A 27,206-nucleotide genomic window follows, 5' to 3' on the forward strand; every position below is an offset into this window, starting at 1 on the left:
TATTATTTATTTGGTTCTAGATAAAATTTTGAACTATATCGAAATTATAAACTGGCTTTCTGGAAAGGAAATGGTCCTAGACAATTTATAGGCTAACGAGCAGAGACCCACCATAACAAAATTTTGTCCCCAAAACGAAACAATAGAACACACGTGGGTGGATCCTAGCAGGGAGAAGGGGTGGGCGGGGTCAGGCACTGGGCGGAGCCAGCCCCTCGGCTGAGGAGAGCCCAGTCCGGTCTCCGCCTCCGTGACGTCCCGGGAAGCGCCGCCCACAGCTGCCCGGGACTCCGGTGATCGCCGCGGCTCGCTCGCGCCCCGGAAACTGCCCCTTCTCGGGGGTCATGATGGGCAGCAAGATGGCGTCTGCCAGTAGGGTCGTTCAGGTAAAGCAATTTGTCGCGTTTCCGCATCTTGGGCGGTAGGGACGGTGCTGACTATGGCGACGGCGTCGGGGAGTAAAGGCGGTGGCAGAGGCTGAGCGGTGACCGCGCCTCTGCGGAGGGCCAGTGGCGGCGCCCGCGGGTGTGTGTGAGGATGGGACTCTGAGCCTGTTGGACCGGGCAGTGAGGTGGGTCCGGCGCTGAGGGTTCGAGCCTTGCGGCAAGCGTGCAGCAACTTGGCAGGTAGGTCCTTTACCTACTGCCGGGATCCCCGGCTCCTCCGCCAGGACCTTGTTAGTCTTAGGCGTGTGCGGGTGAGGCGGCCCTGGCGGTAGCCGTCTAGGATTGGCTGTGGTGCCCCCGCTCAGCCAATCGGAAGGAAGGCGGTAGCGGGGCGTGGAAGGAAGCGAACCCTGGATCTGACCCAGTGTCCCTTCAAGGTCTCGGGAATGGTCGGGCAACTGGCCCCGCGTACTGCGTCCTCGCCTGAGCGGGTTCTCCCCAACCTCTCCAAGCGTCTCGCTACAGGCCAGATGAGGGAAATAGAAAAATGTTATTTAAGCTTAATTAGTGTGTGTGTGTATATTAGTGTGTGTGTGTGTGTGTGTGTGTATAAGCGTTGGTTTCACAAGCCTATTTTCCCTTGGTTTAGATAGACAGCTAAAGTAACTTTGTTAATCCACCTATCAGCTACTAACTCCTGATAGCCTTTTTATTTGTTTCTTCAGCTGTGGTTCTAACTTAGGCAAAATTACTATATAAGTGGAACACAACCTCCACTTTTGTGGTTGGTTTACGTAGTCTTTGAACCCTGAAACTGTATTATTTTATAATTGACTTTTATTTTTGATATGAGAAGTACATTCCTCTTTATATAAGTACATCTCTTAAAAGACCTTTTTCTAAGTTCCTGAAATTGTTGTCTGAATGATAATCCTAGATCCCAGTCTTTGGTCCCATTGCAATGAATGATCCTTACTTATTCAGTGGGTAGTTATTGAGCATTGACTAGTTAAAGATTCTGTAAGGACTGAGAGTATCTGACAAAAGTCTGTTATCCATAATATATAACCATATGTATCAATAATATATAACAATTTAAAAATGGGTAAAAGACTTAGCGTGTTGCACAAAAGATACCCAAATGAGCAATGAACGTTTTAAAAGGTGCTCAATATCATTACTTGCCAGGAAAATAAAAATTAAAACCATGAGGTCCTACACATCCACCAAAATGACTAAAATTTAGAAGTCAGTGGTGATGAGAATAAATGTTCATAGAAAAAAAAGAGTTACTAGCAAAGAACTGGGGTCCAGAGCTGAGGAGTTCAGCCTGGCAGCAGGAGTGTGGCATCTCAGCAGGCAGGTACTGTACATACTGCCCTCGGGTCCCTGGCTCTATTTCTGATAGCCCCCAAACCACAAACAATCTGTATGTCTGTCTTTTGCATAAACAAATTGTGGTAGTTTGTTAAAATAGTAGAGTCCAAAGCAATACTAACAGCTGATGTATGCAAACAAATGAAGAAACTGTGAGATATACAGTAAGGAATGGTCTATGCCCTTCTAACATAGGAACAAAGACCTGTACTCACCTATTTAGAATTCAAACCAGGTTCGTGACTGCGCTCTAAAAAAAAAGAAAAATAAAAAGAATACAACCAATATGCTAATATAATATCACTTGAGCCTAGGAGTTTGACGCTGCAGTGAACCACAATCACCCCCACTGCACCCCAGCCTGTGTAACAGGCTGTGTAACAGAGCAAGATCTGGTCTCAAAAAATAAATAATAAAGTATGTGCTAATATTATGTAATAATTACATATAACATTAGCAAAATTTGTTGAGTATCTCTGTGACAGGCCTATAAAGCTAGAACTACAGTACCAGTAAGAGATAGAGTTTAGGCCAGGCTCACTGGTGTATGCCTGTAATCCCAACACTTTGGCAGTTTGAGGCAGGAGGATGGCTTGAGCCCAGGAGTTCAAGACCAGCCTGGGCAACATAGCAAGACCCCATCTCTATAAAAATTTTAAAAAATCAGCTGAGCATGGTGACGTGCACCTGTGGTCCCAGCTACTCAGGAGGCTGAGGTGGGAAGATTGAGCCCGGGTGATCAAGGCTACAGTGAGCCATAATCATGCCACTGTTTTCCAGCCTGGACAATAGAGCTAGACCCTGACTCAAAAAAAAAAAAAAAAAAACAACATAGAGCTTAGAATTTGGTTGTTGATCCATATCTTGAAGGAAGAGAAGAGTGCCAAAAGACTGATTGGTACAAACTGATAGGAAGTCACAAAGCGTGGTCTCAGAACATTAAGTAAAGACAAAGCCGGCTGGGCACAGTGGCTCACACCTATACTCCCAACACTTTGGGAAGCCAAGGTGGGAAGATTGCTTGAGCCAGGAGTTCAAGATTAGCCTAGGCAACATAACAAGACCCCATCTCTATAAAAATTAGCCAGGCAGGAGGGGTAGTGTGTGGGTGTGTACTTGTAGTCCTAGCTACTCAGGAGGCTGAGGTGGAAAGATCACTTGAGCCCAGGAGTTTGACGCTGCAGTGAACCACGATCACTCCACTGCACCCCAGCCTGTGTAACAGAGCAAGACTCTGTCTCAAAAAAAAAAAAAAGAAAAGAAAACAAGAACTCAACAATAAGAAAATAAATAAAAATAAATGACTGAATTTTAAAATAGGCAAAACAGCTGGACACCTCATCAAAGAAAATACACACACTTTGGGATGCTGAAGTGGGTGGATCGCTTGAGCCCAGGAGTTCAAGACCAGCCTGGCCAACATGGTGAAACCCTGTCTCTACAAAAAATACAAAAGTTAACTGGGTGTGGTGGTGCACGCCTGTAGTCCCAGCTACTTGGGAGGCTGAAGTGGGAGGATCGCTTTAAGTGGGAGGATTGCTTGAGCCTGGGAAGTTGAGGTTGCATTGAGCTGAGATCACACCACTGCACTCCAGCGGGCAACAGAGTGTAATCCTGTCTCAAAAAAAAAAGAAAACTGATATATTTAAATGACATAAAATAGGTGTCATGAATGACACCTAGGTCTAATGAAAAGATACTCAGTCAGGCACGGTGGTTCATGCCTGTAATCCTAGCACTTTGGGAGGCCGAGGTGGACGGATCACTTGAGGTCAGGAGTTCGAGACCAGCCTGGCCAACATGGCAAAACCCCATCTCTACTAAAAGTACAAAAATTAGCCAGGTGTGGTGGTGTGCACCTGTAATCCCAGCTACTTGGGAGGCTGAGGCAGGAGAACTGCTTGAACCTGGGAGGTGGAGGTTGCAGTGAGCCGAGATCGCGCCATTGCACTCCAGCCTGGGCGACAGAGTGAGACTGTCTCAAAAAAAGAAAGAAAAGATATTCAACATCATATGTCATTAGAGAATTTCAAGTTAAGACAGCCATTACACACCTATTAGAATGGCCAGAATCCAAAACACTTGACAACACCTAATGTTGACAAAGGTGTGAATTCTCATTACTATCCCACCTAACAGGAACTCTCATTCATTGCTGGTGGGAATGCAAAATGGTACAGCCACTTTGGAAGACAGTTTGGCAATTTCTTTCTTTTTTAGGCACATACCACCATGCCTGACTAATTTTTGTATTTTTTGTAGAGTCAGGTTTTCACTATGTTGCCCAGGCTAGTCTTGAACTCTTGGACTCAAATGATCCACCTGCCTTGACCTCCTGAAGTGTTGGAATTACAGGCGTCAGCCACGGCGCTGATCCCAGTTTGGCAATTTCATACAAAAGGAAACATAATCTTACCACACGATCTAGCCATTACACTCCATAGTAGCTACCCAAGTGAGTTGAAAACTTATGTCCACATAAAAGCTGCACACAGATGTTTATGGCAGCTTTATTCATAATTACCGAAATTTAGAAGCAAACAAGATATCCTTCAGTAGGTGAATTGATAAACTGTGGTACATCTAGATATTGAAATATTATTCAGCACTAAAAAGAAATGAGCTATCAAGCCATGAAAAGGCATGAATAAATCTTAGATGGGGCCGGGTGCGGTGGCTCATGCCTGTAATCCCAACACTTTGGGAGGCCGAGGCGGGCAGATCACAAGATCAAGAAATTGAGACCATCCCGGCCAACATGGAGAATCCTCATCTCTACTAAAAATACAAAAATTAGCTGGACATGATGGCACATACCTGTAGTCCCAGCTACTCAGGAGGCTGAAGCAGGAGAATCACTTGAACCCGGGCGGAGCTTGCAGTGAGCCGAGATCGCACCATTGCACTCCAGCGTGGGCGACAGAGTGAGACTCTGTCTCAAAAAAGAAAAAAAAAAAAATCTTAGATGGATAGTTTGACCTTTTCTAGAATGTCATATGGTTGCAATCATACAATGGGAGACTTTTCAGATTGGCTTCTTAGTTATCCAACTAATATACAATTGGAGTTATTTGTTTGTCATATTTGTATTTAGAATCTAAAAAGACAGTTGAGAAGGGGAAATTTTTGTTTTGTTTTGTTTTGTTTGAGACAGAGTCTCTCTTTGTCACACAGACTGGAGTGTAGTGGCATGATCATGGCTCATTGCAGCCTTGACCTCCCGAGGTTCAAGTGATCCTCCTGCCTCAGCCCCCCAAATAGCTGGGACTAAAGGTGTGCAGCACCACTCGCAGCTAAGTTTTTGGTATTTTTTGTAGAGACAGAGTTTTGCCATGTTGCCCGGGCTGGTTCAAACTCCTGAGCTCAAGAAATCCACCTGCCTCAGACTCCCAAAGTGCTGAGATTACAGGTGTGAGTCACCACACCCAATCAAGAAGGGGAAATGTGGGCATAAGCTAAATATTAGATGATAGTAGGAATTATTGTTAGTTAAGTGTAGCAAAAGTATTGGGGCTCACCTGAACAAAAACTTGGATGAACTAAGGTGTCTACCATGATTATATTTGGAATCTCATTAGTTAATAAAGTGACTTTTTTTTTTTTTTGAGACAGGATCTTGCTGTTGCCCAGGCTGCAGTGCAGTAGCATGATCTTGGCTGATTTACTGTAGCCTCAACCTCTTGGGATCAAGTGATCTTCTCACCTAAGCATCCCAAGTAGCTGGGACTACAGGCCCACGCCACCATGCCCAGCTAACTTTTTAAAATTTTTAGTAGAGACAGGGTCTGACTATATTGCTCAGGCTGGTCTCTAACTCCTGGGCTCAAGTGATCCTCCTGCCTCAGCCTCTCAAAGTGCTGGGATTACATGCATGAGCCACTGAGCCTGACTTCACTGCTTTCAAATTGGAAAAAAAAAAGTATTGGAGTTATGATTTAACAAAAATTCTGTTTGTCAGTAATGTGTGGAAGGCATTAACAGATGAGATGGGATTAAATGTATGGGATTTGTTTAATCAGGGAAGGGATTATGAAATAAGATTGACTATATTATTGTTGAAGTTGTGTGATGAATATATCAGGGTTTATTTTATTTTATTTTATTATTATTTTTTGAGACGGAGTCTCACTCTGTCGCCCAGGCTGGAGTGCAGTGGCACCATCTCGGCTCACTGCAAGCTCCACCTCCCGCGTTCACACCATTCTCCTGCCTCAGCCTCCCAAGTAGCTGGGACTACAGGCGCCCGCCACCACGCCCGGCTAATTTTTTGTATTTTTAGTAGAGACAGGGTTTCCCATGTTAGCCAGGATGGTCTCAAACTCCTGACCTCATGATCCACCCACCTCGGCCTCCCAAAGTGCTGGGATTACAGGTGTGAGCCACTGCGCCCGGCCTATATCAGGGTTTATTTTATACCATTCTACTTTTTTGCATTTAAAACACTTTCTAGGGCTGGGTGCAGTGGCTCATGCCTGTAATCCCTGTACTTTGGGTGGCCAAGGCAGGAGGATCGCTTAAGCCCAAGAGTTCAAGACCCACCTAAGGAACATAGGGAGATCCCATCTCCACAAAAAATTTTAAAAATTAGCCAGGCGTGGTGGTGCACACTCATAGTCCCAGTTACTTTGGAGGCTAAGGTGGGAGGATCACTTGAGCCTGGGAGGTTGGGCTGTAATGAGCTGTGATCATACCACTGCACTGGGCGACAAGAGCAAGACCCTATCTCAAAATAAAAATTTTTTTGTTAAAAAGTAGGGATACCAAACAGTGCGAATTAAATTTTTAAGACCATATTATTATTATTGTTGGGTTTTTTTTTGTTTTTTTTGTTTTTTTTTGAGATGGAGTCTCACTCTGTCGCCCAGGCTGGAGTGCAGTGGTACAATCTTGGCTCACTGCAACCTCCACCTCCTGGGTTCAAGTGATTTCTCGTGCCCCAGCCTCCTGAGTAGCTGGGATTACAGGCCTGTGCCACCACACCCAGCTAATTTTTGTATATTTAGTAGAGATGGGGTTTCACCATGTTGACCCGGTTTGTCTTGAACTCCTGACCTCAAGTGATCCGCCCGCTTTGGCCTTCCAAAGTGCTGGGATTACAGGTGTGAGACACCGTGCCCGGCCTATAAGGCCATATTAAATCATGTTTTTAAGTATATAAAAGCAATGTTGCAAATGATTCCTTCTCTGCAGTGTATGTATATTTGTATAAGTATATAATACATATTTACATGCCTATACAGTTAGACCTAACTTACAAATGGTTTATTCACTTATTTGGCAACTGTTACTTGGGCATTTACCATGTAACAGGAATGCTGCTGCAGAAGTGCTTAATTTTCTGTCTCTGACTGTCCAGGAGCTTAGCGCTGTCCTATAATCATTGGCTAACTTATCTGTCCTCTGAAAACATGAGGAGAGTTTTTAACTCAGACTTTGGAATTTGGGAAAGGTTCTTAGAGAAGAGTGACATTTGAGCTGTTGTAAAGGATAAGCAGTCAGAAGGATAGGCATGGAAGTGGAATGGGGTGGGAGGGAGATTTCATGGCAGAGGACGTAAGCTCTAGATGGAATGAGGATAAATAGCAGGATGAATTGGGGAAAGGAAAAATACTTCAGAATACTTGGAGCAACCGGTACATAAGAGAGTAGGGGAGAAAGGCTGGCAAAGTAAGGAGAGGCCAGATCACAATGGGTGTTGTGAGTGCCAAATGAGAGTTTGAACTTTATCCCGAAAGCTGTAGAACATTTTTCAAACTTTTTTTTTTCTTTTAAGTTGTAGAGAGGGAGTCTCATCTTCTTGCTCAGGCTGGTCTCAAACTCCTGGGCTCAAGCCATCCTCTTGCCTCAGCCTCCCAAAGTGCTGGAATTACAGGCATGAGCCACTGAGCTCAGCCAGTTTTCAAACTTTTAAATAGGGGAGTGACAATAGGATAGACAGAACATTCTCTTAAGAAGCTTGGCTATGAAAGTGAAGAAACAGTTAATAGAGAAGTTTTTTTTTTTTTTTTTTTTTTTTTTTTTTTTTTGAGACAGAGCCTCTCTCTGTCACCTAGGCTGGAGTGCAGTGGCTTGATCTCGGACTTCCACTTCCCGGGTTCAAGCAATTCTCTGCCTTAGCCTCCCGAGTAGCTGGGATTACAGGTGCCCACCACCACGCCCGGCTAATTTTTTTATTTTTTTAGTAGAGACGGGGTTTCACCGTCTTGGCCAGGCTGTTCTTGAATTTGTGACCTCATGATCCACCTGCTTTGGCCTCCCAAAGTGCTGGGATGACAGGCGTGAGCCACGGCACGCAGCCTTTTTTTTTTTTTTTTTTTTTTTTTTTTGAGACAAAGTCTTTCTCTTTTGCCCAGGCTGGAGTGCAGGGGCACGATCTCGGCTCACTGCAACCTCTGCCTCCCAGGTTTAAGCAATTCTCCTGCCTCAGCCTCCCGAGTACCTGGGACTACAGGTGTGTGCCACCACGCCTGGCTACTTTGTTTGTATTTTTAGTAGAGACGGGGTTTCTCCGTGTTAGCCAGAATGGTCTCGATCTCCTGACCTCATGATCCACCACTCACCTCGGCCTCTCAAAGTGCTGGGATTACAGGCGTGAGCCACCATGCCCAGCCGAGAAGTTTTTTAGTGTGGAAGACTTGAGCATGATTTTATGGTGAGGTAGAGAATACATTCCAGCATTTTCTCACAGCCACAGAATTACAGTGGTGAATTTTTAGGTCAATCCCATACCTATTTGCTTCTGTGCCCATATAAAATGCATAATATGTACTACAAATATATTGCAGATAAACACACCTCAGTCTCATTCGTTACATAGCAATTTATAGATTAGTTGAAAATAGTACTTTGTTCATTAGATTCTTAGCATTGTATATTCAGAAGATTTCATATTGACAGGTTCATTTAAGGTCTTCTATACCACTATCTGGAATTTTATGGACAAAATTGTTAATACTTTTCAAACATCTGTTATAAAAACAGTATTCCAAAAATATGTATTCCAGGCCAGGCATGGTGGCTCACACCTCTAATCCCAGCACTTTGGGAGGCCTAGTCAGGCAGATTGCCTGAGGTCGGGAGTTCGAAACCAGCCTGGCCAACATGGTGAAACCCTGTCTCTACTAAAAATATAAAAATTAGCTGGGCGTGGTGGCGGGCACCTGTAATCCCAGCTACTCGGGAGGCTGAGGCAGGAGAATCACTTGAACCCTTGAGGCAGAGGTTGCAGTGAGCCATGATTGCAGCACTGTACTCCAGTCTGGGCGACACAGCAAGACTCTGTCTCAAAAAAAAAAAAAAAAAAAAGTATTCCTATGGGTATAGGAAAAAGACTAAAATAAAGTGCTATCAAATGTTTTAATTTGGGCTGGGCATGGTGGCCCACGCCTGTAATCCCAGCACTTTGGGAAGCCAAAGCAGGTGGATCATTTGAGGTCAGGAGTTCAAGACCAGCCTGGGTAAAATGGGGAAACTCCATATCTACTAAAAATACAAAAATTAGCGGGGTGTGGTGGCGCAGGCCTGTAATCCTGGCTACTCAGGAGGCTGAGGCAGGAGAATTGCTTGAACCTGGGAGGTGGAGGTTGCAGTGAACAGAGATTACGCCGCTACATTCCAGCCTGGGTGACAGAGGGAGACTCCATCTCAAAAAAAAAAAAGTTTTTATTTGTTTTATGTGGGTCTTGGGATGATAGTGTTTTCTTCTTTTGCTTTTCTGTGTTCTTCCAAATGTTTTACACAGAACTTGTGTTACTTTTGTAGTCAAAAAAAGTATTCTTTAATTTTCTAATTTTCAAAATGATTGTTTTTTCTTACCTGTTAGGTATTAATATAGTAGGGAAATAACACTCAAAACAAGTCAGGAGGCCAGGTGCAGTGGTTCATGCCTGAAATCCTAGCACTTTGGGAGGCTAAGGCGAGAAGATTGCTTGTACCTAGGAGCAAGAGGTGGAGGTTGCGGTAAGCCCACATCATGCCAGTGCACTCCATCCTGGGCAACGAGCCAGACCCTGTCTCAACAAAAAACTTAAAAAGTCAGTAAATTTCTGCCGGGTGTGGTGGCTCACACCTGTAATCCCAGCACTTTAGGAGGCCAAGGTGGGCGGATCATGAGGTCAGGAGATTGAGACCATCTTGGCTAACACGGTGAAACCCCGTCTCTACTAAAAGTGAAAAAAATTAGCCGGGTGTGGTGGCACATGCCTGTAGTCCCAGCTACTCAGGAGGCTGGGGCAGGAGAATCGCTTGAACCCAGGAGGCGGAGGTTCCAGTGAGCTGAGATTGCACTCCAGCCTGGGCGACAGAGTGAGACTCCATCTGAAAAAAGGGAAAAAAAAAGGCAGTAAATTTCTAATGTTTTTTGTTTGAGATGGGGTCTCACTCTGTCGCCCAGGCTGGAGTGCAGTGGCAAGATCTGAGCTCATTGCAACCTCTGCCTCCTTGGTTCAAGTGATCCTCCCACCTCAGCCTCCCAAGTAGCTGGAACTACAGGCACATAGCACCACATTTATCTATTTTTTTTTTTTGAGACGGAGTCATTCTGTGGTCAGACTGGAGTGTGGTGGCACTATCTCTGCTCACTGCAACCTCTGCCTCCTGCGTTCAAGCGATTCTCCTGCCTCAGCCTCCTGAGTAGCTGGGATTACAGATGCGCACTACCACCACGCCCTGCTAATTTTTGTATTTTTAGTAGATATGAGGTTTCACCCTGTTGGTCAGGCTGCTCTCGAATCCTGACCTTGTGATCCACCCGCCTCGGCCTTCCACAGTGCTGGGATTACAGGCGTGAGCCACCATGCCCAGCCACCTTTTTGTTTTTTTTTTTTTTTGAGATGGAGTCTCACTCTGTAGCCCAGGCTAGAGTGCAGTGGCACGATCTCAGCTCACTGCAACCTCCGCCTCCGGAGTCCCGGTTCAAGCAATTCTCCTGCCTTAGCCTCGCAAGTAGCTAGGATTACAGGCATGCACCACCATGCCCAGCTAATTTTTGTATTTTTAGTAGAGATGGGGTTTCACCATGTTGGCCAGGCTGGTCTTGAACTCCTGACCTCGTGATCCACCCGCCTTGGCCTCCCAAAATGTTGGGATTACAGGCGTGAGCTATCACACCAGGCCTTGTTTTTCTCTTTTTGTTTTTGTTTTTGTTTTAATTTTTGGTAGAGACGGGGTTTCACCATGTTGCCCAGGCTGGTCTCAAACTCCTGCACTCACACAATCTGCCCACCTGGGCCTCCCCAAATGTTGGAATTACAGGCATAAGCCACTGCGCCCAGCCAGCTTTCATTTTTACCAATCAATAAGTCATGCAACGTAAACTCTACATCATCTCCTCCATTGGGTTGCTTTGAAGTGAAGTACACCTTCGATAGTACAATGAAAGTCTTGTGATATATAAAGTACAAAGTTGTGTTTACCAGGTAGACAAGTTAATAATTCATACACCAGCTTTCCTGGTTGGGGAAGAGTATAATTTAAAGTTGCTGTCAAAGAGTAATTTTAACAAAAGTATCTACTTATGAGGTTTAGTAGATCATTTCTTTTAGTTAATGAGATTGTTTTTCATGCATATTATTTTTCCTTTAGGTAGTCAAACCACACACTCCATTAATAAGGTTTCCTGACAGAAGAGACAATCCTAAACCCAATGGTGAGTTGTATTTTATTTCGATTTCTTTTAAAATTGTGTACATGAATATTTATAAATGAGTATTTTATTATAGGCAATATTTCTCATTTTAAAATCAGTTAAGACTATTGTAGCTTAGATCAAAATAGTGCCTTATGTAGCATGCAAGTAGAAATTAACTTATGGCTGGGCGCGGTGGCTCACGCCTGTAATCCCAGCACTTTGGGAGGCCAAGGCAGGTGGATCACCTGAGGTCAGGAGTTCAAGACCAGCCTGGCCAACATGGTGAAACCCTGTCTCTACTGAAAAATACAAAAAAATTAGCCAGGCGTGGTGGCGGGCTCCTGTAGTCCCAGCTACTCAGGAGGCTGAGGCATAGAATTGCTTGAACCCAGGAGGCAGAGGTTGCAGTGAGCCGAGATCATGCCACTACACTCCAGCCTGGGTGACAGGGCAAGACTTTGTCTCAAAAAAAAAAAAAAAAATTATTACCTCTATTTTATTTTATTTTTTGAGACAGGGTCTTGCTCTGTTGCCCAGGCTGGAGTGCAGTGGTGTTATCTTGGCACACTGCAGCCTCCCCCTCCCGGGTTAAAGCAATTCTCGTGCTTCAGCCTCCTTAGTAGCTGGGATTACAGGCATACACCAGCACGCCTGGCTAATTTTTGTATTTTTAGTAGAGGCAGGGTTTCACCATGTTGCCTAGGCTGGTCTCGACTCCTGATCTCAGGTGATCTGCCTGCCTCGGCCTCCCAAAGTGCTGGGATTACAGGCGTGAGCCACTCACCGGGCCTTTATTACCCCTATTTTAAAAGGTAGTGACTCAACAGAAGATGTCTCTGAATTTCTAGTGAGTTTATACGGGCAAAATTTTATCCTACGTTTATTCTCTCCTATCCTTTAGAAGATTCTCCCATGCTTACATTTGCAGAGACTGGGAAAATAATAACCATTCCTGTTTCTCTCCTCACCAACCATCTTTTCTTTCATTCATTCATTTATCTGTTCATCTCAGTAAATATTTTTTGGATTGCCTTAATCCTTAGCATTTATTCAAAATTAATGGGAGAAGATTCTGAAAGGGTTCTGTTTTTCTCTGATTCCCGCCCTTTTTTAAAAAAACCAGATCCTCTGTGCCTCTCTTGATCTTTAATTCAGGCAATTTTAACACATTTTATAGGTATATTTTTAACTTATTGTAACTATTGAAGAATGAAGATGCTTAAACAAGTGTAAAGATATTGAGAAAACTACCCTCATTTACATTTACTGACTTTCTTATTCCTTATTGTAAGATATTACCTGTAAACTCCACCATGTGTTGGCCTATGAGGGGTTATGTGACATAAGCTTAAGTAGTGTAGGTTCCCCTAAAGGGCTGAATTCCACTAACTAGAAATTTCATTATTTTACATTTTTGTAATTCATTTACTTAAGACCGCCCCTTAGCTGGGTGCAGTGGCACATGCCTATAGTCCTGACTACTCACAGGCTGAGGTGGGATGGCTGGCAGGATGCTTGCTTGAGCCCAGGAGTTCAAGATCAGCCTGGGCAACAAGGCAAGACCCCATCTCTAAACAATAAATATATAAAAATTTTAAAGCTACCTCCTTAGTTTTTAAAAACCTTTATGAAATTATATATAGCCAACTGAGTTACTCTACAATATTTACCTTTTGGAATTATAATACTTCAAGAGTTATTTGAAGAATGACTTCATTTCAAGAATGACTTGATTATTTGATAGTATTTTAAGACTCAGTATTTTGACATCTGAACAATTTCTCTAATAAGGTCTTTTTTTTTTTATTTCAGTATCAGAAGCTTTGAGATCAGCAGGGCTACCATCTCACTCTTCTGTAATTTCACAACATTCTAAGGGAAGTAAATCACCAGATTTGCTGATGTATCAGGGTCCACCAGACACTGCAGAAATAATAAAAACATTACCTCAGAAATACAGAAGGAAACTTGTGTCTCAAGAAGAAATTGAATTTATCCAAGTATGTCATTGCTCTTTGTCCCAAGACTACGCAAAACACCATAACATTTTGGCTTTGGGGATTTCATTTGCTGATTTACATGCTATTCCTATTGTCTTGTCAGAGTGTGGTCAGAGCTAAGACAGGATGGTCAGGTAGGCCAAGACTATGAGAAAGAAACCATAGTCAAATCCCTCTGTAAATATGTGTGATATATCAATATCAAAAGATATAATCACATAAAAAACAGTTCTTTGGGGTCCTCAATAATTTTTCAGAGTGTGAAGAGCTTCTGATACCAAGAAATTTAAGGACGGGTCAACCTTGAGTCCCTTCCAGGTCTGAAATTATGTTTATAAGAATTGATAAGAGGGCTGGGCATGGTGGCTCACGCCTGTAATCCTAGCACTTTGGGAGGCCAAGGCAGGTGGGTCACCTGAGGTCAGGAGTTGGAAACCAGCCTGGCCAATGTGGTGAAACCCCGCTTCTACTAAAAATACAAAAATTAGCTGGGTGTGATGGCGGGCGCCTATAATCCCAGCTACTCGGGAGGCTGAGGCAGGAGAATCTCTCTAACCCTGGAGGCGGAGGTTGCAGTGAGCCAAGGTCACACCACTGCACTCTAGCTTGGGCAAGAGTGAAACTCCGGAAACTCCATCTCAAAAAAAAAAAGAAAAGAATTGATACGAGTACCCAAAAGTTTTGACTAATTCAAAACTATTTTTTAAAACTGAAGATTACGGCTGGGCGTGGTGGCTCACGCCTGTAATCCTAGCACTTTGGGAGGCCGAGGCAGGTGGATCACAAGGTCAGGAGATCGAGACCATCCTGGCTAACACGGTGAAACCCCATCTCTACTAAAAATACAAAAAATTAGCCGGGCGCGGTGGCAGGTGCCTGTAGTCCCAGCTACTCGGGAGGCTGAGGCAGGAGAATGGCGTGAACCCGGGAGGCGGAGATTGCAGTGAGCCGAGATCCCGCCACTGCACTCCAGCCTGGGCGACAGAGCCAGACTCCGTCTCAAAAAAAAAAAAAAAAAAAAAAAAAAACCGAAGATTACTTACTGAAGATTGTATAAATTTGTAAAATTGCCATCAAAACATTTCCTGCGTCAATTTAACATCTAATCTTACTGCTTTATTTTTTCCTTTTCAGCGTGGAGGTCCTGAATAACCATGGTGGCTGCTGTTTGTCATCAGACAATAGAATTGTCTTTACAATAAAGGACTTCCAGAATGACAGATGAGAAACTGTATATTAAACACCTTTAATAAATATTATGAAAAAAATGAAATATAGAAAATTTAGGTGGACACTTGTATTTCCTAATTTATGTATCTTGGTCAGCTTCTCCACAAGCTTACCTAATTGTTTATATACTTTATACTTATTAAAGTATATATTTTTAAATGTTAGCCTATTAATTTACTCTTGATTATCAAACATTACCAGTGTTAAACTATTAAAAGCACACAATGTGTAGTAAACTATCATAGGGTTCCCGTAATTTCACTTTACTTTCTGTTCAGACATGGAAAAATTTATCAGTCAGAATTGCTGTTTTAGGGACATGATTTTCCTGAAATTGGGTGAGGATTAGTGAAATAATTGCTCTATTACTTGTTCTTAATTCTCTGTTCTCTAATGTTTTTTCATTCACAAGTTTACTGGAGTATAACTGGCTTAGTAAGTATATCCTACTCGGAATGATAAAAATATAGTCAAGCTAAAATAGGTGACTATACTATTAAGATAGAGGAGATCATACAAAAGATTCCAAAGATAGTCAAAAAGTGTAAAATGGAAAATAAGAGATCAAAATGAATCTAGCATAGGAATAAAGATTTCACTAGAAATTGCAATTTATTATGTTTCAGAGGTTGTAAGGAAGTCTTGTTCTTTGGTTTATTTTACTGTTTTGTGATCTTGTATGCAAATCCTGATAACCATTAACTTTCTCAAACTTAATGTCTGAAAGCCTCATAAAATCAACATATTTACTTATTAAGCAGTTTATGAAACTTTCATGGGGCCCCTCCTGTGCCAAGGGTATGTATACTGTGAAGTAAAGCCTCACAAAGCTAAATAAATTCTCTTCCATACCTTTAATGATTTCTACAATATGCTTTAAAGAAGTCCTCCCTGAGAGTTAAGGGTAGGTCATGAGCAAGAAATAGAATTGGTTTTGAGTATGCTTCTGTATTTACTGAGTTGCCTGTGGGTTAATTTTTACTTATTTCTATTACTCCACAGAGTTGATCTACTTCTCTTATAAATTTTTTGCTGTGGCCTAGTGTAAATGTTGTTCAGCACAAATATGAGATAGGGATTGGAGTTTGATGCTGGCAATAAGCTGTTCAGGTGACTCATTGAAAAACATGATTCAGGCCAGGTGCAGTGGCTCATGCTTTGTAATACCAGCACTTTGGGGAGCCAAGGCAGGTTGATCACCTGAGGTCAGGAGTTCAAGACCAGCCTGGCCGACAGGTGAAACCCCGCCTCTACTAAAAATACAAAAATTAGCCAGGCAATGTGACACGCACCTGTAATCTCAGCTACAGGGAAGCTGAGGCCAGAGAATCACTTGAACCCAGGAGGCAGAGGTTGCAGTGAGCCAACATTGCGCCACTGCATTCTAGCCTGGTCAACAGAGCGAGACTCCATCTAAAAAAAAAAAAGAAAAGAAAAACATAATTCATTTCTTTATTATTTAAAAATGTATTGCCAGGTGTGGTGGCTCATGCCTGTAATCCCAGCACTTTGGGAGGCCAAGGCAGGTGGATCACCTGATGTCAGGAGTTCAAGACCAGCCTGGCCAACATGGTGAAAACCCACCTCTACTAAAAATACAAAAATTAGCTGGGCATGGTGGCAGGCACCTGTAATCCCGGCTACTCAGGAGGCTGAAGCAGGAGAATTGCTTGAACCTGGGAGCTAGAGGTTGCGGTGAGCCGAGATTGCACCATTGCACTCCAGCCTCTCCAGCCTGGACAATAAGAGAAAAACTCCGTCTCAGAAAAAAAAAAAAAAAAAAAAAAAAAAGCCCAGGGCCATTATTTTGCTTTCAGAAATAAATTCGGATTCAGGTAGTGAAGAGTGGTATGAGTAATACTGTGAGCCAACAGTTAGAAATCCTAATACCGAACTGTGGATGTATATCTGAGGGCAATCTTTACTACAGCTGCTGCTGTGAAAGTCAGAATGAAGAAAATCTGTCACTGTTAGAGAATTTGTGAGTATAGGTATGGCAAAAGGTATGCCAGTGGGAATTGCTGTCACAGGATGAGCTCCCAAGGACAGTATTATAGACTTCTGGTGAGGCTTACAGTCAAATAGCCTGTATTTTCATTTAGAGGTTAGGCAGTTAAATATATGTAATCAGCAAATTGCTTAATTTGTCCAAGTTTCCATTTTTCTTTCCAGTACTACACAGTGTGATAGGCAGGATCAAATTAGTGTATTATCTATTACTTTGTAACAAATGACCCCAAAATTAAGTGGCTAAACTCTTAATTTCTCTGGTTTCTCTGGGTCAGGAATTCAGAAGCAGCTTCACTGGGCAGTTTTGACTTAGTGCCTAATGCGGTTGCAGTTAGAAGCCACTGAGGCTACAGTCATCTGAAGGCTTGGCTGAGGCTGGCTGATCCACCTCCAAGATGGCTCACTCACAGAGCTGACAAGCTGATGCTGGCTGTTGGCAACAGGCCTTAGTTTCTCTCCACATGGTTGCCTGAGTGAATTCATGACATGGCTGGCTTTCACCAGAGCAAGCATGCGAGTCAACAGCATCCTTTTATGTTCTAGCCTTATAAATCACACTTCAGCCCTATTCTATTGGTCACACAGAACAGCCTGTCTCATTGTGGGAGAAGACTGCACAACAGGATTAATACCGGAAGGCAAGGATCATCATAGCCATCTGACAAGCTGGCTAATACAGATGCATGGAAGTGCTTTTAAACTGAAAAATGCTTTGCAAATGTGTAATGCTATTTTTTTTCTTTTGGTTCAAAGTGCTCAAATGATATATATACAGTGTCTCACTGTCTCAGAATATCATCTAAATGCTGTCTTCATTATCCTATTTTAAATGTCCCAGAATGGGAATTTACTTGTCAGCAGCATGCTGTAATATACTGATTATCAACTCATACGCCATGGCACACTTGGGGACCTCAAGTCTCAGAACGGTATCATCAAATTTAGCTCACTAGCTTCTCTCTCTCTCTCTCCCTTTTCTTCCTTTCTTTCCTTCGACGGAGTTTTCACTCTTGTCGCCCAGGCTGCAGTCCAATGGTGCGATCTCTGCTCGCTGCAACCTCCGCCTTGCGGGTTCAAGTGATTCTTCTGCCTCAGCCTCCCTAGTAGCTGGGATTACAGGTGACTGCCACCACACCCAGCTAATTTTTGTATTTTTAGTGGAGACAGGGTTTCACCATGTTGGCCAGGCTGGTTTGGAACTCCTGACTTAAGGTGATCCACCTGCCTCGGCATCCCAAAGTGCTGGATTAAAGGCGTGAGCCACTGCACCTGCCACTCACTAGCTTATTTCTACAAGTGAGGTTAAATTATTATTTCAGTGATACCTGTCAGCAGAAACTAGGACAACAGCATCACTAGGTATGACTTGCCTCAAGACAGATGGTGTGTTTTCTGCAATGTGTGAGTTTTGCCTAAACCCAAGTAATGACAAGGGACTGAAAGATAATGGCTAGCATATAGTAAACACTTAACTGTCAAACGTTATTCTAAGGGCTTTGCAGGTGTGAGGTCATTTAAGCCTTGGAGCAATCTTTTGAGTAGATCCTATTAGGGACGCAGAAACTGGAAACAAAGTAAGTAATTTGCCGTAGTTGTATCTAGTGGCTGAATACTGATAGGGCCGCTATTCAAATGCAAGCAGTCTGATTCCAGAGTTAAAAAAAAATAACTAAATTATTGGCCTTGGTATTTTGCTACTTTCTTCAACATATCTCTGAAACTTAGGATTTTCAACTCTTAGAAATACCAAATGTAGGCTGGGCGCGGTGGCTTACGCTTGTAATACCAGCACTTTGGGAGGCCGAGGAGGGTGGATCACATGAGGTCAGGAGATTGAGACCAGCCTGGCCAACATGGTGAAACCCCATCTTTACTAAAAATACAAAAATTAGTTGGGTGTGGTAGAGCAGGCCCGTAATCCCAGCTAATCGGGAAGCTGAGGCAGGAGAATCGCTTGAACCCGGGAGGCAGAGGTTGCAGTGAGCTCAGATCGGGCCAGTGTACTTCAGCCTGAGCAACAGAGTGAGACTGCCTCAAAAAAAAAAAAAAAAGAAAAAAAGCCTGGGGGAGGGGCGCACATTTCCATGTTGACAGCTGCTCTGGCTCAGAACCTTTTAATTATCCACTAGTAGAGCCATCTGGATTACTGCAATAGTTCTCTAATAGGCCTTCTTTCTTTTTCTTGTCCCTCAAAATCTATAATATAGTCTCCCAGCAGCAAGAGTGAACCTTTTAAAAGCGAGTCAGGTCATATCACTTGTCTGCTGCAATCCCTCCAGTGGGTTTTCAGTGATGCCTTTCTTGTACCACCCTATTTAAAACCTCCATCCCTGCCCCTGCCCTGATTTGCTATCCTTTATCTGCTTTATTGTCTCTATAGCACTTACCACCTATGTATCATAACACATATTTGACTTGTTTTTTATCTCCTCCCATTGGAAGGCAGGGATCTTTGCTCCCTGCTGATATCTCAGATTCTACAATGGTGCTTGGCACATAGATAACACTCAATATCAGCATCCTAAGAGAGGGAAAAATGAAAAAGGAAAAGCACTCAATGTATGTTTTTGAATAAATGAATTAGTGTGTTATGACAATTTATGATAATCAAGGGGTTGGGTACTCATTACTAAGTTAATTGAGCTCTGTCTCAATTCAGTTCATGTCTAAGCTTTCCGCATGTTTCATTTAATACCCACAATCACCTGTGATGCAGTTCATTTTTTTTTTTTACATTTTACCGAGTAGAAAACTGAGGACTAGAAGCTGATTCCCATAGCACGTTTCGGTTGAGTTGGATTTTGTTTTCCTGGGCCTGCTTCTTCATAAAGGGACTGGACTAAGAATACTCTTGACCAGCCCGTAAGAACTTGGCACTCGTCTCAGTAATCTGAGATAGCAGGGTTTGGCGTTCATAGCAACCATGGCGACAGGACGCGCTCGAGCAAGAACCAAAAAGCGAGAACAGGTACAAGGCCAAACCTTCTACATTGACAGACACCTACCAAATCCCGAACATGGAACACCAAATTAGAACGCTGACCAGTCCCTGGTAATGTAGAAAATACCCAAGTTAAAACGGTAACAGAGTGACACAGCAGACCTTGAAGATGCCCCACTTCAGGCACCGACAGGCGTCACGTGACGGGTGGGGAACGCAAACCGCCTGGGCCTAGCGCAGCTTCCTCCGCCCACCACGGAAGTGGGGCGGGGATACTAAAGCGACAGAGCCAAGTGGACGGAAGTGGCTGTTGGAGGCTTTAAGGTAGCTTTAAATTCGTGCTGTCCTGGGAGCTCGCCCCTTTCGGCTGCAATCGGGCTTTACGGCGCCGGATGGCTCTGGACGTGAAGTCTCGGGCAAAGCGTTATGAGAAGCTGGACTTCCTTGGGGAGGGACAGGTGAGGCTCTCTGGAGGGACGGGGAGGGCCCCGAGCTGACAGCCCCGCGCCGCCTCCACCTTTGCCGGTTTTCCCGTGGAGGGCAGAGGTCTGGCTTGGCTGCTCGTTCTCGTTGGGGGAAACCGCCCAGACGCACTTGCTGCCCCTTTACATCCTGGGGGTGAATCCCTGAGCGGCCTTTCCTTGCTGAAGAGTAGCCTGGAGCTGGACGGAGACTGACCCGCCGCGTTTCCAGCCGCCGCGAGTCTGCTCAGGAACTCTGGGCTCTTTGCTTCGCGAAATGTAAAAATGCAAAAAGGCAAACACAAAAACTCCCATAAACTTATGTTATTCCTATTCTTCTTTCTAGTTTGCCACGGTTTACAAGGCCAGAGATAAGAATACCAACCAGATTGTCGCCATTAAGAAAGTGAGTTACCTTTTTATGTTGTTTTTCTTCAAGTCTCCTTGAAGATGTCTGTATTATTAATTGACTGATAGCCATTTTATTAGTGTTGACCATACTCTGATAATGAGTTAATCATGTCATTTTCAGAGACAAAATAATTAGTGCTTTGTGTTCCCAAACGGAACTCTAGGGTTGAACCCGTTTTAATTTCTATTGAAATGAAGAAGAAGCTGTATGTTATTTTCACTGCATAAACTCGTATGTTGTGGGCAAGTACTGCCCATCTTTTCGGTCCTCAGAACTATTTGATACCATGATCTTTCTAGGTCACTGTTTATGCCTCACCTGCATCCACTCAGTGTGTCGTATCTGTATTTTCTGTGTACGGATTTACCATGAAAGACTTTCATGAGCATTAACAACATTGATGTGAAGTCTAAAATGAGTTCAGTATCTTCTTACATTCATTCAAAAGATTTGGGTCGGATTCAGTAGCTTCTTATATTCATTCAAAAGACTTGCGTCGGGCCGACAGCGGTGGCTCAAGCCTGTAATCCCAGCACTTTGGGAGGCCGAGGTGGGCGGATTACTTGAGGTCGAGATCGAGACCATCCTGGCCAACATGGTGAAACCCTGTCTCTACTAAAAATACAAAAATTAGCTGGGTGTGGCGGCACGTGTCTGTAATCCCAGCTACTCGGGAGGCTGAGGCAGGAGAATCACTTGAACCTGGGAGGTGGAGGTTGCAATGAGGCAAGATGGCGCCACTGTGCTCCAGCCTGGTGAAAGAGGGAGACTCCATCTTAAAAAAACAAAAAAAAAACAAAAAAAAAACCTTGGGTCATAATTACATAACTCACGTTCACCTACATTGTTTCTTTTAACCTTTAAAACAATCTGTAAAGTGGTTAAAAGTAACCCTATTTTACACTTGAGGTACCTGAGGCTGAGCGATCAGGTGATTTGTCAAGATCACACAGTTAGTAATTGCCGAAGCTGGGATTTAAATCCAGGTGTCCTGATGTTGCTTTTGTTACCGTTGCTACTTTGAATCTGCTTCTCCTCCTTCAAAAACCCTAACTCCTTGGAAGTTATCCATATTTAACATTAATTCCCCCCTTTTTTGGTCATCTTCCAGCCTCCAGGCACTCTCTTGCATTCATTTAAAACCTGGCTGACTCCTTCTCAATTATTCCTGCCATAATTTTTTTATTTTTTATTTTAATTTTATTTATTTATTTTTTTGAGACGGAGTTTTGCTCTTGTCGCCCAGGCTGGAGTGCAATTGTGCGATCTCGGCTCACTGGAACCTCTGCCTCCCAGGTTCAAGCGCTTCTCCTGTCTCAGCCTCTCCAGTAGCTGGGACTACAGGAACCTGCCACCATGCCCAGCTAATTTTTGTATTTTTAGTAGAGACAGGGTTTTGCCATGTCAGCCAGGCTGGTCTCGAACTCCTGACCTCAGTTGATCCACCCACTTCAGCCTCCCACAATGCTGGGATTACAGGTGTGAGCCACCGTGCCTGGCCTTTTTTTTTTTTCTTTTTTCTTTTTTAACTTTTTTACTTTTGTTATGTCCTTGTTTTCTGGTTTATGTTTTGTGATCCACCACTACAGCCATTCCCTTTAAAACCCTTAACTCTCCTGAATCTTTCATCATCTTTCTTTCTTTTGTGGTGGCAGGGTGGGAGGAGGTCTCACTCTGTCGCCCAGGTGGAAGTGTTGGAGTCTAGTGGCACAGCCATAGCTCACTGCAGCCACGAACTGCTGGACTAAAGTAATCCTTCCACCCCAGCCTCCAAGGTAGCTGGGACTATAGACACATGCCACCAAGCTTGGCTTAGTCGTCTTTTTAATTCTCTCTCTGGTTCACTATATAATAGCCACACTGACTTTTCTGTCCCTGTACAAATTAAATTTATTCCAGTCCCAGAATCACTGGATCATTGCATTTGGTCTGGTTTCTTGGTTGGTATATTTTCCCTCTAGAACATGGCATGGCTGATTCCTTACCATCCAGGTTTCACTCAAATGTCTCCTCCATAGAGGCCTTCTTTGTTCATTCCAGCTAAAACAGGTATGCCTCCCTCCTTCCCTATGCTTTGCTGTATTTCTGTCATCGATGTGGCATTTGTCAAAATTTGAAATCCTCCTATCTATGAGTTTATTGTCTGTTTAATTCCATTCACACTGTACCTAGGGCCATGGCTAGTACATTTGTAGACACTGTTAAAAATGTATTGGCCTTTCGGCTGGGCACGGTGGCTCACGTTTGTAATACCAGCACTTTGAGAGCTCGAGGGGGGCAGATCACCTGAGGTCAGGAGTTCAAGACCAGCCTGGTCAACATGGTAAAACCCCTGTCTCTACTAAAATGCAAAAATTAGCCAGGCATGGTGCCCCTGCTAGTCTCCTGGCCTCAAGTGATTGTCCTGCCTAGGCTTTCCTAATTGTTGGGATTACATGTGTGAGTCACTATGCCTGGCCTATTTCTTGAGGTGTTTTTTCTCCTCCAGTTTTAGACGTTGTGTATACTTTCTACTATGAACATTGAGGATTTGGTGTTGTAGACCTTATTCCAACACTCATAATTTCTACTCCCATTCATTTGCTAGCATGTGTTTAATTTTATAAAAAGGGAAGGAATGATTAAATAAGTTACTCTGTACTCATTCACCTGTTGTGTCTTGGACTTTAGAAATACTGATTTATCTCATCCTTTTAAAAAGATTATGTGGAATTTGTTTCCCAATTTATTTAACCAATCCCCTATTGATGGCCTTTTGGATTATATCTCCTTTTTCAGTGTGTGTCTCAAATCTGTGTATCTCAAAACAATACATAGTATTGCATACTTTTTTTTCCTTTTCCTTTTTTTTTTTTTTTTCTTTTTTTTGTGAGACAGCAACTTGCTGTGTGTTTCCCTGGCTGGAGTGTAGTGGCACAATCACAGCTCAGTGAAGCCTTGACCTCCTGGTCTCAAACATTCCATCTGCCTCAGCCTCCCAACCAGCTAGGAGTACAGGTGCATGCCACCATGCCCCACTAAATTTGTTCTTTTTTTGTGGAGACAGGGTCTCACTATGTTGACTAGGCTGGTCTTCAACTTCTGGGCTCAAGTGATCCTTCCACCTTAGCCTCCCAAAGTGCTGAGGTTACAGGTGTGAGCCACTGTACTCAGCCAGTATTGCATACTTTAAGCTGTATATGTATATTTGGTATATATATATATATATTTTTTTTTTTTTTTTTTTTTTTTTTTGAGACGGAGTCTCGCTCTGTCACCCAGGCTGGAGTGCAGTGTTGCGATCTCCGCTCGCTGCAAGCTCCGCCTCCCGGGCTCACGTCATTCTCCTGCCTCAGCCTCCGGAGTAGCTGGGACTACAGGCGCCCGCCACCACGCCCGGAGAATTTTTTGTATTTTTAGTAGAGACGGAGTTTCACCGTGTTAGCCAGGATGGTCTTGATCTCCTGACCTCGTGATCCACCCGCCTCGGCCTTCCAAAGTGCCGGGATTACAGGCGTGCGCCACCGCGCCCGGCCGGGTATATTCTTCTGCAACTTCTTTTTTTTCTTTTTTTTTTTTTTGAGACAGGGTCCCACTCTGTCACACAGGCTGGAGTGCAGTGGCGTGATCTCGGCTCACTGCAACCTCCACCTCCCCAGGCTCAAGCAGTTCTCCTGCCACAGCCTCTCAACTGCTGACCTCAGCTGTTCCGCCCACCTCGGCCTCCCAAAGTGCTGGGATTACAGGCTTGAGCCACCACACCCAGACTGCAACTTGTTATTCTGAGTCAACATATTTCCGAAATCCTCTATATCATATGATACATGTAGATCCAGTTGATTCACGCTCATTGATTATTAGATTCCATTATGTGACTACACTGAAATTTTCTATCCAAACTCTCATTGATAAACATTTAGGTTGCTTTTCAATGTTTTCCTCTAATACATTCCTTCTCTGGATAGTCATCTGTGAGTCATCTTGTATGCAGGTTTAAGTTTCTCTAGAGAATGTATCTATAATTGAAACAAATTATGAATTGTTGCTTCAGAGTATCACAACCAGCTTTACCAGATATGGTCAAATTGCTCTCCAGAATGATTGGACCAGTTTACTGTCCCACCACATTCTCAACATCATTTGCATTGTCAGACTTTAAAACGTTTGTCAATTACGTAGATTGAAAATGGTATGTACTTATTGTTTCAATTAACATTTCTCTGATTACTGGTAAAGTTCATCATCTTACACTTACTGGCTTCTTAGATTTTCTCCTGTTTTCTGTTGGATTACTTACATTTTTTTGTCCTGTTGATTTATTGGACTTATTCATACTTTTTGTTTTTTTTTAATAGAGACAAGGTTTCACTTTGTTGTCCAGTCTGGTGTCAAACTCCTGGCCTTAAGCAATCCTTCAGCATCAGCCTCCCAAAGAACTGAGATTACAGGTGTGAGCCACAGCAACCAGCCAGAATTCTTTTATATTCTGGATATTGATCCTCTGTCAGAAATATACATTGCATATATCATCTCCCAGTCTTTGGCATGGCTTTTAGTTTATTTATGGTATCTTTGAGGTACTTGAAAGTTAATTTTTTTTTTTTTTTTTTTGAGACGGAGTCTCGCTCTGTCACCCAGGCTGGAGTGCAGTAGCGCAATCTCGGCTCACTGCAAGCTCCGCCTCCCGGGTTCACGCCATTCTCCTGCCTCAGCCTCTCTGAGTAGCTGGGACTACAGGCGCCCGCCACCACGCCCGGCTAATTTTTTTGTATTTTTAGTAGAGACGGGGTTTCACCGTGGTCTCGATCTCCTGACCTCGTGATCCGCCCGCCTCGGCCTCCCAAAGTGCTGGGATTACAAGCGTGAGCCACTGCGCCTGGCCGAAAGTTAAATTTTAATATGATTGAATTTGTTAATTTTTTTGAAACCTTTAAAGGCTTCCTTTTTATGTGCTTTCCTGTTTCTGGATTACAAAGAATTCTCCTGTATTTTCTTCTAAAATTTTTTAAATGTTGATTTTAATACTTAGATCTTTATTCCATCAACAAGTTTTTTCTTTGTTGTATGATATGAGGATCCAGTATTTTTTTTTTTTTCCAACAGAGACAGGGTCTTTCTTTTTTTTTTTTTTTTTTTTGAGACAGAATCTCGCTTTGTCACCCAGGCTGGAGTGCAGTGGCGCAATCTCGGCTCACTGCAAGCTCCACCTCCCGGGTTCACGCCATTCTCCTGCCTCAGCCTCCTGAGTAGCTGGGACTACAGGCGCCTGCCACCACACAGGGTCTTTCTATGTTGGCCAGGCTGGTCTTGAACTCCTGGCCTCAAGCCATCCTCCTGCCTCAGTCTCCCAAAGTACTTGGATTACAGGCATGAGCCACTGTGCCTGGCTAAGATTGAGTATTTTTTCTCCAGTTGTCCCAGTACTATTAATAGTCTGTCCTTTTCCCGATGAGTTGTAATGCCATATTCCCCATACCCTTGCAATACCAAGTTCCAGTATTGGAACTTGGGTCCAATTTCTGGGCACACTATTCTGTTCCAGTGGTGGGTTTGTTTTTTTTTTTTTTTCCCATTGCTGCTGAAATACTACAGTGACTTTAATAAGTCTTAAAATCTGTCAGCTCCCATACACCTTGTTTTTCTTCTTCAAAATCGTTTTGACTACTCTATGAGACAGTTGGGAAATCTGAATCAGGAAAATTTGAATAGGAACTAGATATTAGATACTACTGTGGCATTATTGTTAATTTTGTTAGGTGTCAAAATGGCATGGTTATGTAAGAATGTCTATTTTAGAGATGCTTACTTAAGTATGTTGGAGTGAAATGACATGAAGTCTGGGGTTTTAAAATATTTTAGCCAACAGAAAGGAGAGGTTGGATGAATGAAGTAAGTGTGGCAAAATATTGTTCACTGTTGAATCTGGGTGATGGAGTAGAGGGCTTTATAAAATTACTCTATTTTTTATTATGTGTGGACAATGTAAGAATTTTAAAATCAACTGTTCTTAGCTCCTTCCTTTTTTTTTTTTTTTTTTTTTTTTTTTGAGACGGAGTCTCCCTCTGTCGCCAGGCTGGAGTGCAATGGCGCAATCTCGGCTCACTGCAACCTCCGCCTCCCAGGTTCAAGCAGTTCTGCTGCCTCAGCCTCCTGAGTACCTGGGATTACAGACATGTGCCACCACACCCAGCTAATTTTTTGTATTTTTAGTAGAGACGGGGTTTCCATGTTGGCCAGGATGGTCTCTATCTCCTGACCTCAAGTGATCTGCCTGCCTCGGCCTCCCAAAGTGCTGGGATTACAGGTGTGAGCCACCGCACCTGGCCTCTTTTTTATTTTTGAATGTTACTCTTTGTGTATATGCACCACATTTTCTTTCTTCATTCCTTTGTTGATGGACGCATAGATTGCCTCCAAATCTTGGCTATTGTGAATAGTGCTGCAATAAACATGGGAGTTCAGTTATCTCTTGGACATACTGATTCCGTTGGTATATATACATAGCAATGGAATTGCTAGATCATATGATAGCTCTATTTTTAGTTTTTTGAGGAACCTCCAAACTGTCCGCCATAGTGGTTGTACTAATTTACATTCCCACCAACAGTGTACCTAGGGTTCCCTTTTCTCCACATCTCTCACCAGGATTCATCCTTATCTTTTGGATAAAAGCCATTTAAACTTAGGTGAGATGCTCTCTCACTGTAGGGTTTTTTTTTTTTTTTTTTTTTGAGATGGAGTCTTGCTCTGTCACCCAGGCTGGAGTGCAGTGGTGCAATCTC

At 43.3% G+C, this 27,206-nt stretch overlaps 2 protein-coding genes across 4 annotated transcripts in view; both read left to right on the plus strand.

Annotated features, from left to right (window-relative positions):
• Window positions 1-261: 261 nt before the first annotated feature.
• MRPS36 (mitochondrial ribosomal protein S36) lies at window positions 262-15,479 on the plus strand. The gene is made up of 4 exons (XM_003266014.3): window positions 262-386; window positions 11,346-11,409; window positions 13,204-13,391; window positions 14,526-15,479. The coding sequence occupies exons 1-4, from the start codon at window positions 345-347 to the stop codon at window positions 14,541-14,543; spliced, it is 312 nt and encodes a 103-aa protein (XP_003266062.1). The 5' UTR covers window positions 262-344; the 3' UTR covers window positions 14,544-15,479.
• A 3,236-nt stretch (window positions 15,480-18,715) lies between these two features.
• Window positions 18,716-27,206, plus strand: part of CDK7 (cyclin dependent kinase 7) — a 45,661-nt gene continuing 37,170 nt past the window's right edge. The window contains exons 1-2 of one of the 3 annotated variants that reach the window (XM_030798557.1): window positions 18,716-20,030; window positions 20,380-20,439. In XM_030798557.1, coding sequence (XP_030654417.1) covers window positions 19,965-20,030; window positions 20,380-20,439 — 126 coding nt within the window. In that variant the 5' untranslated portion in view covers window positions 18,716-19,964. The remainder of the gene's footprint in view (window positions 20,031-20,379; window positions 20,440-27,206) is intronic. The other 2 variants (XM_030798558.1, XM_030798559.1) reach the window with 2 other exon arrangements.

This window comes from Nomascus leucogenys, chromosome 18, assembly GCF_006542625.1.
Source record: "Nomascus leucogenys isolate Asia chromosome 18, Asia_NLE_v1, whole genome shotgun sequence".
In the NCBI taxonomy this organism is placed as follows: Eukaryota; Metazoa; Chordata; class Mammalia; order Primates; family Hylobatidae; genus Nomascus; species Nomascus leucogenys.

What these genes read in the sequence shown, in the direction of transcription:
- MRPS36 (XM_003266014.3), top strand. Translation starts at nt 345, where the DNA reads ATGATGGGCAGCAAGATGGCGTCTGCCAGTAGGGTCGTTCAG. An exon ending in CTGCCAGTAGGGTCGTTCAG is followed by an intron (nt 387 to 11,345) that starts GTAAAGCAATTT and finishes TTTTTCCTTTAG; the next exon opens with GTAGTCAAACCACACACTCC. An exon ending in AGACAATCCTAAACCCAATG is followed by an intron (nt 11,410 to 13,203) that starts GTGAGTTGTATT and finishes TTTTTATTTCAG; the next exon opens with TATCAGAAGCTTTGAGATCA.